This window comes from Hemitrygon akajei, chromosome 7, assembly GCF_048418815.1.
Source record: "Hemitrygon akajei chromosome 7, sHemAka1.3, whole genome shotgun sequence".
Lineage (NCBI taxonomy): Eukaryota > Metazoa > Chordata > Chondrichthyes > Myliobatiformes > Dasyatidae > Hemitrygon > Hemitrygon akajei.
Window position 1 is genome coordinate 68855756 of NC_133130.1, and position 14487 is coordinate 68870242.

The 14487-nt window shown below is 38.1% G+C and overlaps 1 protein-coding gene across 1 annotated transcript in view; it reads right to left on the bottom strand.

Moving 5' to 3' along the window:
* Positions 1-1054: 1054 nt before the first annotated feature.
* LOC140730006 (NADPH oxidase 3-like) overlaps positions 1055-14487 on the bottom strand; it is a 35968-nt gene continuing 22535 nt past the window's right edge. Inside the window, exons 8-13 of the mRNA XM_073050164.1 lie at positions 13088-13217; positions 5798-5890; positions 4959-5212; positions 3047-3209; positions 2422-2568; positions 1055-1183 (exon numbers count right to left, since the gene is read on the bottom strand). Of these exons, the coding sequence (XP_072906265.1) occupies positions 1055-1183; positions 2422-2568; positions 3047-3209; positions 4959-5212; positions 5798-5890; positions 13088-13217 (916 nt within the window). The remainder of the gene's footprint in view (positions 1184-2421; positions 2569-3046; positions 3210-4958; positions 5213-5797; positions 5891-13087; positions 13218-14487) is intronic.

Genomic DNA, 14487 nt, shown 5'->3' on the forward strand with positions numbered 1-14487 from the left:
GAAGAATTCTAGTAATAACACTCAAAATAGGGGTTGAGTAAGATGCAGGAATTCCGTTCCAAAGCCATCTCCTAATCCCAAAGCGCAAAGAAGCACAAGCATCCAATATTTCTTTTGTTACTGTGATCATTATCTTATGGTTAGTTTTTTCCTAACGACAGGAGATATTTTGCAATGACATTGTATGCACTAGGAACAGGATTCAGAATGTTGCACTCATTTCACGATAGAAAGAAGATCGTCCTATTCACAAGCCCAATTTTTAAATACCTTGAGGGCAATTGGTTTTTCATCTGAAATCTACCAGAGTATTTTTTGCAATTCAGAGATTATTGGTTATTTTATTATTTTTTTAAAGTATCAGTATTCTTAAATGTTTGTGAGAATGGATATAAGTAAAATACACAACTAGAGCAAGAAATCAAAATAGCAGTTACATATTTTTAAAATATTACAGAAAACAAAGTTGAATCTTTGAAAATAGAGACAGTTTTATTTTCTCCTTTTGTGTGTTTAAATAGAATCTCTCTGTCCTTTTGTTCTATTATCAAAAGGCAATTTATAACCAATCTGATTCTTGGTAACAGAGTTTAAGGTTGATCACTATTTTACAAATAGTGATTTCTATTTTATGCTGGACCTCATGAAAACATAGGTTCCATTTATCAATTTATAGACAATAGACAATAGGTGCAGAAGTAGACCATTCGGCCCTTTGAGCCTGCACCGCCATTTTGAGATCATGGCTGATCATCTACTATCAATAACCGGTTCCTGCCTTGTCCCCATATCCCTTGATTCCCCTATCCATAAGATACCTATCTAGCTTGACAGAAATTAGTTGAAGTATGTATCCACTCAATGTCACTTTACATGATGACAGTGTAGTGTCTTTTCCTATTTACAAATCCACATTGTTTGTACAAAAACTCTTATAATGCTGCATTTTTATTGTCATGTAGATTACAAAATGTGATCAACCCTATAAAAAATCATAATAATTATTAAACATTCAAATTATTATAATTATCAAAGCATCAGAACATGAAAGGCCTTACCCAGGGTTATCATCAGCTATGTACTTGAATTCATTGTTCCAGTTTGGTCTACCATAGAAAGTCTTCTGTTTCAGTCCAGTGATTACATCTTCATTCTCTCCATAATGCAAAGCAATATAGGCAGCCTATAAGGAAACAACAATCAGTCCACTATAAAACTAATTTTCTGCAGTTCTTCAGTTTTACATTTTACAGCGTATTTTCTCTTTATCAAGTTATTAACAAAAATATTAAACCATACAGCCCTAGCACAACATTAAATATAATTCAGATTTAGGTTCATTTCACGTAGTTCCCAGGCTTGCAATTCTTAAATCCCATATTCACCATGTTGATTTATTACCAGCATCTAAATATCCATCTACTAAATTTGTTGATTAAATATCAAGTTTGGCCGCTTAGGTTCAAAGTTGAGCTCCAAATCTAAAAATCATGGATCTTTAATCTCCATTCATTCCTAATCCACGTGTTTCTGGTCAAAACTTGTTCCACAGCAATTTATGGTTAATTTTACATTTGGATATGTTCTTATTACTGCCCAAGAGATTTTCAATGCATTTAAAGATCAGGAGAATGCATATGGTAACGATGTGTTTTGGGGTGAAAAGACACAGATTAAAGATTAGCTTTATTTGTCACATGTACATTGAAATAATGAAACACACAGTGAAATGTATTGTCTTACGTCAATGACCTAAAGACTCCAATGATAAACTGGGGACATGTGTCGCCATGCTTCCAGTGCTACCATAGCGTGCTTACTATTTACTAACCCTAACATCTTTGGAACATGGGAGGAAAGCAGATCACCTTGAGGAAACCCACACAGTCATGGGGAGAATGTACAAACTTCTTATACTTAGCAGCGGAACTTGAATCTAGATCACTGGGGCTATAAAGCGTTGCACTAACTTACTCTACCATGCCGTCCTCTTTTGATTGATTGATCCTTCTCTTGTGCAATATCCTTCTGTACACAATTATTAACAAAAATATTAAACCTTAGGTTAACTTTGATGTAACCAGTTTCAGAAAGTCAATGTGAAGCAAAATGTAATCATCTGAATCAGATTAATGAAAAAAGGAATTAAGTGGATGCATCATATGGAGATGGGAGAGAGGAATGATGAGAATAGAATTAGAACCAAAGTAAAACAAGAGATTTAAAAGAATATTCTTGCAATCAGAGAGAAGCAGAAAAGTGATTAGAATTTGGTCCAAAATTCCATATAAACATGAAGTGGTATGGTTGAAATTATTTATATAAAAGTTGTTCAATTAGGTTATAAACATGAGGAAACTAATCTTTAGAGAGATCATTTGTTGAAAAGTTATGAAAGTGGAACAATAAATTCTCACTCACTTGATAATCATCCCAGCCTGTAAGAAAAATATGATAACTTAGGAACTGACTCTTTCCTATCTTCATCATTTGCATTTCCAGAGAATGTAGAAGATCAGCAAACCATTCGAATGAATGAGTATCTCGGCAAATCCAATAGAAGTAGACCTTTATTTTATAATAGAAATGCATTACTATAAACTTCAAAACTATCAAAAAGGAAAATTGATTAAGAGGGGAACAGAACCTTCCCTCATGCATTTAGCAATTGTAGAAAAGAAAGAAATGCATTAAAATTATTCAAGACATTAAAAAAAACTTCCATTATGTTTCCTTCATGACATTACTTCCCAGTTTTCTATGTTTATTCAAAAATAATTTCCTTGTGCTTCATATCTATCAGAATTAACTCATTTTCCTCAAAATATCATTGTGACTATTGTAGTACAAGCTCATAATACATGACTATATTGTTCATTATTAATTAGTACACATTTTCCATTTAGAATGTGCTCTTTGCATAACATGAGTGACTACTCCCCAATTCCTTTGAATGGCCACTATTCAGTCACTGTGTTATCATGAGGATTTGTATAATATTCTCAGTATGCTTTTCAAATGAAAAAAAGGCATTTACAAAACTCACCCGTCTTACTTTAGTCATCACAGTCTGGTGACTGTACTTAAACCAAATTGATTTCAATATAGAAGCAAAGGGGGTTACTCCAATTCCCGCAGCAATCAGCACACTCACTTCATAACAGAACACATCAATACTGGCAGTTCCAAAAGGACCATCGACTGCCACTCTGTGAAGCATATCAAATATATATACATAATAGCTTGGAGCCTTTAAGTGTATGGATACCCCAATTTCACCATTGCTATCTGGAACACTTCATCTTCAGTTACTTTAACAAGAATTTATCACAAAACATTTTTCAAACTTCTGATACAATTCCATATTAAATGGACTCTTTTACATAAGAGGCAAAAAGCTGCAAATGCTGGAAACCTGACATTAAAATGTAAAGCTCTGGACACCCTCGCCTGTTTGGAAGAATCCATGCAAAGAGAAACAGTTAATGTTTCAAGATGAAGACCCTGCATTAAGATTCTGTTTCTCTTCACACAAATGTCTGATTTACCATTTCCAGCTTTTAAAAAAATTTAAATAAAGGCAAACTTGATTATGTAACATGGAATAACTCAAGATCAAAACAGCTAATAATAGTTTGAAGTAACACAATCTCTGTACAGTATAGCACAAAGAGTGTTAGGCATTGAAATGTCTACAAAAGACATCTTCCCTGACATGTATATCACTGAACAGTTACCTTTTGAGGAAAGAGAACACACTAAGTCACTCTCCTGTGTTGTACCATTTGGAAGTTTTTTTTCTAAAAGGTTAAAATTTGAAAATGCTGAAAACACTCAGCAGGTCAGGAAATGTCTGTGAAAAGAGAAACACTTAAAGTTGTCAGAACTAGAAAAGAGAGAAAACCAAGTTATTTTTCAGGTGAAAAAGACAAGTAAAACAGACAGAATATTCCTGATAGGGTCAGAGAGTGCAGTTACAGCACGTTTTGATTGTCCATCTCATGCGCTGTTAATATCGAGGCTGCCAGACATGGCCAGCAGGCCAGACTATAAGGAAACATTAAGAAATATAAAGCCAAAATGACGACAGGTAGACACACACACACACACACTCACACTCACACTCACACTCACACTCACACTCTGCTGGAAGGACTCAGCAGGCCAGGCAGCATCTATGGAAAAAAGTACAGTCAACATTTCGGGCTGAAACCCTTTGGCAGGACTTTTCTTCCCCATAGATACTGCCTGGCCTTCTGATTTCCTCCAGCATTTTGTGTTTGTTGCTTGAATTTCCAGCATTGACAGATTTTCTCGTTTGTGACAGGCAGAAATAGACAGTTTTGATACAGCCAAAAAAAAATGAGCAAGTTGGAAAATGCAGTATTGAATGGAGATAACTGCATGTGCCCAGATGAAAGACAAGGTACTCTTCCTCAACCAGAATGTGAGTGGGATGATAAATTAAAGTGCTAGATATTTGAACCAGAGTGTCACTCCTGCAGACTGAAAATAGGTGCTCCACATTTTCTATTTTATTCCAGATTTCTGGCACAGGATGGTTATGTGATGAAAGGGGGCGGAGGAATTATAGAAAAACTGCTAAGTGAGATCTTGGATGGACTTGAAAACAAGAAAGAAGTTAAAAAAAACATTTCAATATATTAGATGTTATCAACAAGCACAGAGTTGATGTTTCAGTGGTGTTTTAAAATGACCCTTATGGAATACAATGTGGGAAACTGTTGAGAAATCCATTGATACGGTCAAGTCAAAATGAATGAGAGTTTCAGCAGCAGATGAACGACAAGAAAATTGTTTACAGATTAAGTCAACATGTTAATCAAATAAAAGGGAAGTGGAGCTTAGAACTTAAAATTTACTTAATGTGCTAAATTTTCATCAATTATATTAAATGATATCAACAAGATACATTCAGAAAATCTCAAAATGTAAACCTTGGCATCTTCCATGGTTCCCGAAATCCTTTCAGATTAGCTCCACAGGCATCATACAGAGCACTTGTCCAGTCTCCCAGTACTTTAACATGGATACTAAAGTGTTCCTCGTCAGATGCTGAAGTTAGTGTGAATGGATGCCATTCAAAGTGAGATATCGAAGGACAATGCAGAAAGATGTATTGACCAGGCTTCATCTTAAAGCCTTGCTTTTTCATCTGGAGCTCAAGAACTTTGGAGGGATGTACGATCACCTATCCAGTAAAGAAATGAATATTATGCTTAATGTTGATATATTGAGTTTATGGGTTCTCACAGCAAAGTCAATGAGTTCATCTGCTCTTAGAGATGTAACAATTCTCAGTTTTATAAGAATCACTGTAGAGGTTTACCTTTGATTTACTTCCTGATTTACCACATCTTCATTTTTGCTCTCAGCTTTGATGGTGAACTGAATAATTTGGTTTACAAATGCATGTTTACTATCTCACTACTTAACGTACTGGTTAAACTATGGCCAAGATTCATTCATCCAAGAACGGTAATCTGTCAATATCAGTAACACTGCAGTTACACCTTGTAACATTCTGCCATTTCAGAATCCAGAAGTAACACCCATCAATCATGGAACTACTCAATAAACCATTTGCCATCAGCTGCAATGGACCTATCATTTCTTAGTCTGCCTGTTAAAAATAAATTTTAAAAGGATGCCTACTGAAGAGAAGATCAAGTATCGAGAATCAATACAATCAAGACAATTTCTGAGGACAAAAGTTTTACAAGTTTATACATAAGTATGCCAGAAAAAAATGAAGATGTTGCAAATTAAAGTTTACCTTTGTAATCACTACTTTTTGCTGGGATCTGAAAAATCGAATCAGTCTTTCACAAATATATAGAAAGATTGGACCCAAAACCCACTTCCAGCTCTGAAAAAAAGTACATAAAATTATTCAAATGCAGTAAAAGGCTTTTAAATGGTCACCAGAGAGAGAATGCCTCATTTCTCTCTGATTGTCCAGGAGCCATCCTGAAAAGTATTTGGTTTTGCGCCTTTAATTAAATAGGATATGTAGAAGCCAAACTCTACAAAGTACACGGTAAAGGCTGGGCCAGAAATTACCTTCATGGTAGGCTAGTAGTGATACATTATCGAAACGCATTGTTAGTTGGCAATTTACGCTGAAAAGTGCTCAAATAACACTGGAATAATCAGGGGCATCACATTCCAGACATCCCATCTCGCTCAGAGGGTACTCCCACACTCATCCTATCGTCACACTTAACTTTAGAGGTTCAAGGAACCCGATGTCCTGCAGGTGTCACTCTGCATGGAATGGAGCAGACCCATCCAACTGGACTCGGGCAGCAGAGCCTGACCCTGGACTACCCTGAGACCTTTCTTGCCCTGAAGGTTTTTCCCCCTCTGTCTGAAAGGATCACAGACTATGAGGAACAATTGAAGAACATGAAATTATTTCTAAAATTAAATATCATAAACAGATAGAATACATTAAAATTAATTAATGTTAATATTAGTTAATATAAACGAAGTGAAAGCAAACAAAAGCACTGATCTTCATCCTTTTTTCTCTGCAGGTCAGTGAGACTATTCAAATAAGTGGGGCCATGGCAGATGTGGCAATTAATGCCTAATATGGAGCTGAAGAACCAGATATGAAGTGCACTGTATTTGATCTCAAGCAAGTTCCCTATCTCAGTAGGTATCCTGACGTTGCACACTGATGAAGCTAATCAACTCTCCTTGACAGAAACATAGGCCACAACACAGATACTCACTATTTCAAAGTCCTCCTGTGCGTTCGTGCCCAATAGATTTTTACTTTAACTATGGAAGGAAGATGATAAAATAGAAAAAAGGTAAAGGACTAAAAAGAAAATGGACACTTCCTCAACACTCTCTGTTCCTAAGACACCCCTAATACCCCTTTGTAAAAGCCAGTTCTTCAACCATGCAATCCACATTGCACAGACTCAACGTATCTCTATTTAGACCATAAGATATAGGAGACGAAATAGGCCATTTGGCTCATCGAGTCTGTTCTGTCATTTCATCATCTGATCCAATTTTCCTCTCAGCCCCAATCTCCTGCCTTCTCCCTGTATCCCTTCATGACCTGACCAATCAAGAATCTATCAACCTCTGCCTTAAACATACACAAAGACATGGCCTCCATAGCTGCTTGTGACAAAGAATTCCACAGATTCACCACTCTCTGGCAAAAGAAATTCCTCCTCAATTCTGTTCTAAAAGGACGCCTCTCTAGTCCAAAGCTGTGTCTTCTGGTCTTAGACTCTCCCACCACAGGAAACATCCTCTGCATATCCATTCTATCAAAGCTTTACCCCATTTGATAGATTTCAATGAGGTCATCCCCCATTCTTCTGAATTCTAATGAGTACAGGCCCAGAGCCATCAAATGCTCTTCATATGACAAGCTATTCAATCCTGGAATCATTTTTGTGAACTGCCTATGAACCATCTCCAGTTTTAGCACATCCTTTCTGAGATAACTGCTCACTATACTCCACGTGAGACCTCACCAATGCTTTATTAACTCTCAACATTCTTTCTCCTTGAAATGAATGCTAATATTGCAATTGCCTTCTTCACCACAGATTCAACCTGCAAATTAACCTTTAGGGAATCCTGCACCAAGTCCCTTTGCATCTCAGTTTTTTGTATTTTCTCTCCATTTAGAAAATAGTCAGCCCTTTCATTTCTTTAACCAAAGTACATGACCATTGTGGTGAACTACATATACCTGTCTGGACACGCCCCCTGCTGACTGCTCCTGTGGCTCCTCCCACAGACCCCTGTATAAAGGCGATTGAGGTCTGAGCCCGGCCTCTCTGTCTCCAGGATGTAGTATAGTGGTCAACCACTGCTTGTTCCTTCTTCCAGTCAATAAAAGCCAATATCTCGCCTTTACGTCTCAAAGAGAGTTATTGATGGTGCATCAACCATACACTTCCTGACATTATATTCCATCTGTCATTTCTTTTCCCCTTCTACAAATTTAAGTCCTTCTGTAGCCGCTTTACTTCCTCAAAACTCCCTGCCCCTCCACCTGTCTTCATATCGCCTGCAAACTTTGCATTAAAGCCATCAATTCCATCATCCAAATCATTGACATACAACGCAAAAAGAAACTGGCCCAACACAGACCCCTGTGGAACACCACTAGTCACCGACAGTTAGTTGGAAAAGGCTCCCTTTATTCTCACTCTTTAATTCCTGCCAATCAGCCTCTGCTTTATCCATGCTGGAATGGTTCCTGTAATACCGTGGGTTTGTAGCTTGTTAAGCAGCCTCATGTGTGGCATGTTGTCAAAAGCCTTCTGAAAATCCAAATACACAACATTAACTGATTCTCCTTTGTCTACCCTGCTTGTTATTTCTTCAAAGAATTCCAAAAGACTTGTCCGAAAGGAATTTTCCTTGAGGAAACCATGCTGAGTACAGCCTATTTTATCATGTGCCTCTAAGTACCCTGAGACCACATCCTTAATAATCAACTCCAACATCTTCCCAAGCACTGAGGCCAGACTAACTGGTCTAGTTTCCTTTCTTCTGCCTCTCTCCATTCTTGAAGAGTGGAGTGACATTTGCAATTTTCCAGTCTTCTGGAACCACTCCAGAACCTAGTCTTGAACCGAATTCTTCAAAGATAATTACTAATGCCTTTACCATCTCTTCAGCCACCTTTTTCAGCACTCTGGGGTGTAACCATCTGGTCCAGGTGGCTTATCTACCTCCAGACCTTTCAGTTTCCCAATAACCAACCTTCTCCCTAGTTATGGTAACTTCACACTCTTCATGCCCTCTGACACCTGGACTTCCACCATACTGCTAGTTTCATCCACTGTGAAGAATGATACAAAATACTTATTCAGTTGGTCTGCTACTTCATTGTCCCCCATTAATACCTGTCCAGCATCATTTTCCAGTGGTCCAATATCTACTCTCGCCTCTCTTTCACACTTTATTGACTGAACAAAAAGCAAACGAAAAGCTGGCATGGAATGCAAAAATAAGAACATGAACAGGTGCTAATTAATAGAATAAAATTAAATGCAAAGAAAATGAAGGCTTTATGCTACTGAAGGTTGAGTTGATGTGCAAAGTGGTATGAAGGTGGGCCCTTGGCAAAATGCTGAAGGTTTTTACACTGGTTTTAGAAATACAACTGTTTCTGATGAACTTTGGCAAAATGACTCAGAGGTCTGAAATCTGCAGTTAACATAGTATATAGGAAAACTGGAGCAGAAGTAAGCTACCCAATCCCTTCATCCTTTCTTACCATTCAGTATCATCAATGACTTGGCCCAGGCCTTACCTCCTCTTCTATGCTAATTCCTCACAGCCATTAATTCACTGATCTTTCAAAAATGTACCTGATATTTATGTTTCTGGAATTCTCATACAAGTGTCAAAAATTTCTAAAATGTTATGCAAATTATTTTTATGCAAATTGTCTCAAACATGAAGATTTATTTCAAGCACCATGAAAAATAAGTGAAAAGATATTTTAGATTATTTACTTGCAGCTATAGGCTTCAGTAACAACCTGCTCTTTGAAGATTAGTCACTTCATATAAAGGCTTACGATAGAATTCTTGTAATGTTTATGCTTGATCAATTTTCACATAGCAACTACCCTCCATTCCCTGGAATGCCAGATTGCTGAGAATATACTGTATTTCTTCTTTGCATATCCCCAATGACGTAGCCTCCACAATTCTCTGAGGAAGAGAATTCCAGAGCCTTGCTACTCTCTGCAAGAAGTTCAGACACAAATCAGTTTTAAATTACCCGAATCCAATAATAAAAATTATTCTTTCAAACTGCAAGAAATATGGATCTAATTTCTTTAGCCATTTCTGATGGGACAAATATCTCACCCCAGGAATTATTGCAGTGTACCTCTTTTGGACTGATTCAAATGCCTTCTAAAGTAAGGTGACAAAATAATGCACAATGTTGCAGCTAATGTATAAGGTTGCAATAGAAACATAGAAAACCTACAGCACAATGCAAACCCCTTGGCCCACAATGCTGTACCAAACATGTACTTACTTCAGAAATTACCTAGGGTTACCCATAGCCCTCTATTTTTCTAAGCTCCATGTACCTATCCAGGAGTCTCTTAAAAGGCCCTATTGTTTCTGCCTCCACCACCTTCGCCAGCAGCCCATTCCACACACTCACTACTCTCTGCATAAGAAACTTAGCCCTGACATCTCTTCTGTACCTACTTCCAAGCACCTTAAAACCGTGCCTTCTCGTGTTAGCCATTTCAGCCCTGGGAAAAAGCCTGTGACTATCCACACGATCAATGCCTCTCATTATTTTATACACCTCTATCAGGTCACCTCTCATCCTCTGTTGCTTCAAGAAAAGGCCAAGTTCATTCAACCTCTCATAGAGCATGCTCCCCAATCCAGGCAACATCCTTGTAAATTTCCTCTGCACCCTTTCTATAGTTTCCACATCCTTACTGTAGTAAGGTGGCCAGGACTGAGTACATTACTCAAAGTGGGGTCTGACCAGGGTCCTATAAAGCTGTAACATTACCTCTCAGATCTTAAACTCAATTCCACAGTTGATGAAGGCCAAAGCACCGTATGCTTTCTTAACCAGAGTCAACTTGTGCAGCAGTTTTGAGTGTCCTATGGACTCAGACTCCATTAATCCCTCTGATCCTCCACACTGCCAAGAGTCTTACCATTAATACTATATTCTGCCATCATATTTGACCTACCAAAAAGAACCACCTCACACTTATCTGGGTTGAACTCCATCTGCCACTTCTCAGCCTAGTTTTGCATCCTAGCAATGTCTCACTGTAACCTCTGACAGCCCTCCACACTATCCACAACACACCCAACTTTTGTGTCATCAGCAAATTTACTAACCGATCCCTCCACTTCCTCATCCAGGTCATTTATAAAAATCATGAAGAGAAGGGGTCCCAGAACAGATCCCCGAGGCACACCACTGGTCAGAATATGACCCGTCTACAACCACTCTTTGCCTTCTGTGAGCATGCTAATTCTGGATTCACAAAGCAATATCCCCTTGGATCCCATGCCTCCTTACTTTCTCAATAAGCCTTGCATGGGGTACTTTGTCAAATGCCTTGCTAAAATCCATGTACACTACAACTACTGCTCTACCTTCATCAACGTGTTTAGTCACATCCTCAAAAAATTCAATCAGGCTTTAAGGCAGGACCTGCCTTTGACAAAGCCATTCTGATTATTCCTAATCATATTATGCCTCTCCAAATGTTCACAAATCCTGCCTGTCAGGATTTTTTCCATCAACTTACCAACCACTGAATTAAGATTCACTGGTCTATAATTTCCTGGGCTATCTCTACTCTCTTTCTTGAATAAGGGAACAACATCTGTAACCCTCCCATCCTGCGGAACCTCTCCCGTCCCCATTGATGATGCAAAGATCATTGCCAGAAGCTCAGCAATCTCCTCCCTCACCTCCCACAGTAGCCCGGGGTGTATCTCGTCTGGTCCCAGAGACTTATCCAACTTGATGATTTCCAAAGCTCCAGCACAAGCTCTTTCTTAATATCTGTATGCTCAAGCTTTTCAATCCACTGTAAATCATCGCTACAATCGCCAAGATCCTTTTCCGTAGTGAATACTGAAGCAAAGTATTCATTAAGTACTTCTGCTATTTCCTCCGGTTCCATATCACACTTGATTGGTCCTATTCTCTCACATCTTATCCTCTTGTTCTTCACATACTTGTAGAATGCCTTGGGGTTTTCCTTAATCCTGCTTGCCAAATCCTTCTCATGGCCCCTTCTGGCTCTCCTAATTTCATTCTTAAACTCCATCCTGCTGGCCATATAATCTAACCTTATAATCTTATCATTACTTAGTTTTTTGAACCTTTTGTAAGCTTTACTTTTCTTGGTGACTAGATTTTCAACAGCCTTTGTACGCTACGGTTCCTATACCCTACCATCCTTTCCCTGTCTCATTGGGACATACCTATTTAGGACGCCACGCAAATATCCCCTGAACATTTGCCACATTTCTGTCATACATTTCCCTGAGAATATCTGTTCCCAATTTATGCTTCCAAGTTCCTGCCTGATAGCTTCGTATTTCCCCTTACTCCAATTAAACGCTTTTCTAACTTGTCTGTTCCTATCCCTCTCCAATGCCATGGTAAAAGAGACAGAATTGTGATCACTATCTCCAAAATGCTCTCCCACTGAGAGAGCTGACACCTGACCAGGTTCATTTCCCAATATCAGATCAAGTACAGCCTCTCCTCTCGTTGGCTTATCTATCATGTCAGGAAACCTTGCTGAACACACCTAACAAACTCCACCCCATCTAAACCCCTTGCTCTAAGTATTTAATCTCCAAATGTTTCGTAATTAAGGCAAATGAAGACGTTCTGTATTTCTAATTTGTATAAATAAATCAGCATTCATTAGTCTCGAGACCATGGATTTGCACCTTGGAAAGTTTCCAGGGCAGGGTTGTACGGGAGACCTGCAGTTGCCCATGCTGCTGCAAGTCTCCCCTCTCCATGCCACCGATGTTGTCCAAGGGAAGGACAAGGGCCGATACAGCTTGGTATACCAGTGTCATCGCAGAGCAATGTGTGGTTAATTGCCTTGCTCAAGGACACAACACGCTGCTTTAGCTGAGGCTTGAACTAGCGACCTTCAGATCACAAGACCAACGCACCAACACTAACTTGTATACCTCAGTAAAATAGGTTACAGTAGTTAGCTGGTAATCTAGAAGTTGTGAGTTCAAATACTGTCAAAAATTGTATATAAAAACAAGAATAAATAAAGTAATGTGTGGAGATTATCAAGAAAATCCAATGTTTTGTTATCAAACCATTGGTTTATGAGTATTAGTCAAAGGAGCACTGGACAAGTCAACACTTTATGGCCGATTTTCCTGCCCTGTCCACTAATGTGGATTATGTTCTCAAAATTTTTGAGGCAAACAATTGCACTATGTTAGTATCATACAGACCAAAGGACCTTTCTAACAAATCCAAAACAAAGATCTATCAACACTGATCCATTATTTAAAAGACATAAACTTACCACTGGCTCATTTCCAGAAAATTGTGGTAAAGGACATTCTGGAATGTCTCCCCATTCTTCATGATGGTCCCTGCAGTACGTAACATTGTGGTTCTGAAGACTCTGAGAAGTTTGTCCGCGAACAATACGCCTATATCACAGGATGACTAATTTAATTCTTTACTCTTTATAAGTATTGTAGAACTCAAAACTAATAACTATGTTTTAAAATATTGATGCACGACTCCCAAAATTTTTAAAATTACTTCAACCACTGTTAACTTCAGGATTTTCTTTTTAATACATTTTGTTATTATTGACACCAAACACATTTAGCTGAAGGTTAGGTTAACTATTTTTAATGCAGGTAAATTAATTATTTTTGTGAAGAAAATTCATAAATTACCAACTGACTTACATACTAATAACATAATAGTATAATTTCTATTGGCTGCTGTGGTAAAGCAATGTCCATATCAGAACACAAGAAATAGGAACAGAAGCAGACAATCCAGCCTTTTGAACCAGCTCCATTATTTATTAGCGTCATGACTGATATTATATTTCAGCAACATCTTTTGATCCTATCCCCTCATCCCTTGATTTTCTTGATGTCCAGAACTCTGTTGATCTGTGTTTTTAACGCACACAATAACCAAGCTTCCTCAGCCTGATGGAGTAGAGAATTTCCAAGTTTCACTGCTGTCTGAGAGAGGAAATTTTATATTGCTTTACTCCTAAATAGTTTAGCCCTTACTTTGAAGGTGTGATCTTTGCTCCTAGGTTCCTTGGCCAGAGAAAGCATCTTCCTTGTATTTTGCCTTCTAATGCCCTTAAGAATTCTCTAGGTTTTAATGAGATCACCTCTTATCTAAACTCTGGAGATTGCATTACATCTGTACTCAATCTCTCCTCATGCAGCCATTCGTAGAACCAACCTACTGATTCTTCACCGCATATTCTCAATGGCAAGGACGTCTTTATTAGGCAGGGAGACCAAATGTCAAGTATGCCTCTCTTGGCCCAAAACAGTAAGAATTTATAGCCCTGTATTAAAATCTTCTTGTAAATAAGGACAATATAGCTACTTAAGTTGCTTTACAATGATTTATGCACAACCACATCAAGGTCCTTTTAAACATCAGTACCCCCTCACCTTTCACCATTGGATAAATACTCAGTTTTTCTGTTATGTGTACCTCATTTTTTTCATTTATATTCTATCTGCCATCCACTCAACTTGCCCATATTCCTTTAAAGCCTCTTTGCATTCACTTCCTGCCAACCTGAGAACAAACTATTCACACATTTTGCTTTCTGTCAATAAGCAATTCTCAATTCATATCAATACATTATCCCAAATTCTGTCTTTCCTAATTTCAAAGATGAACCGGTTTTTGGAAAATCCAAATACACCACAT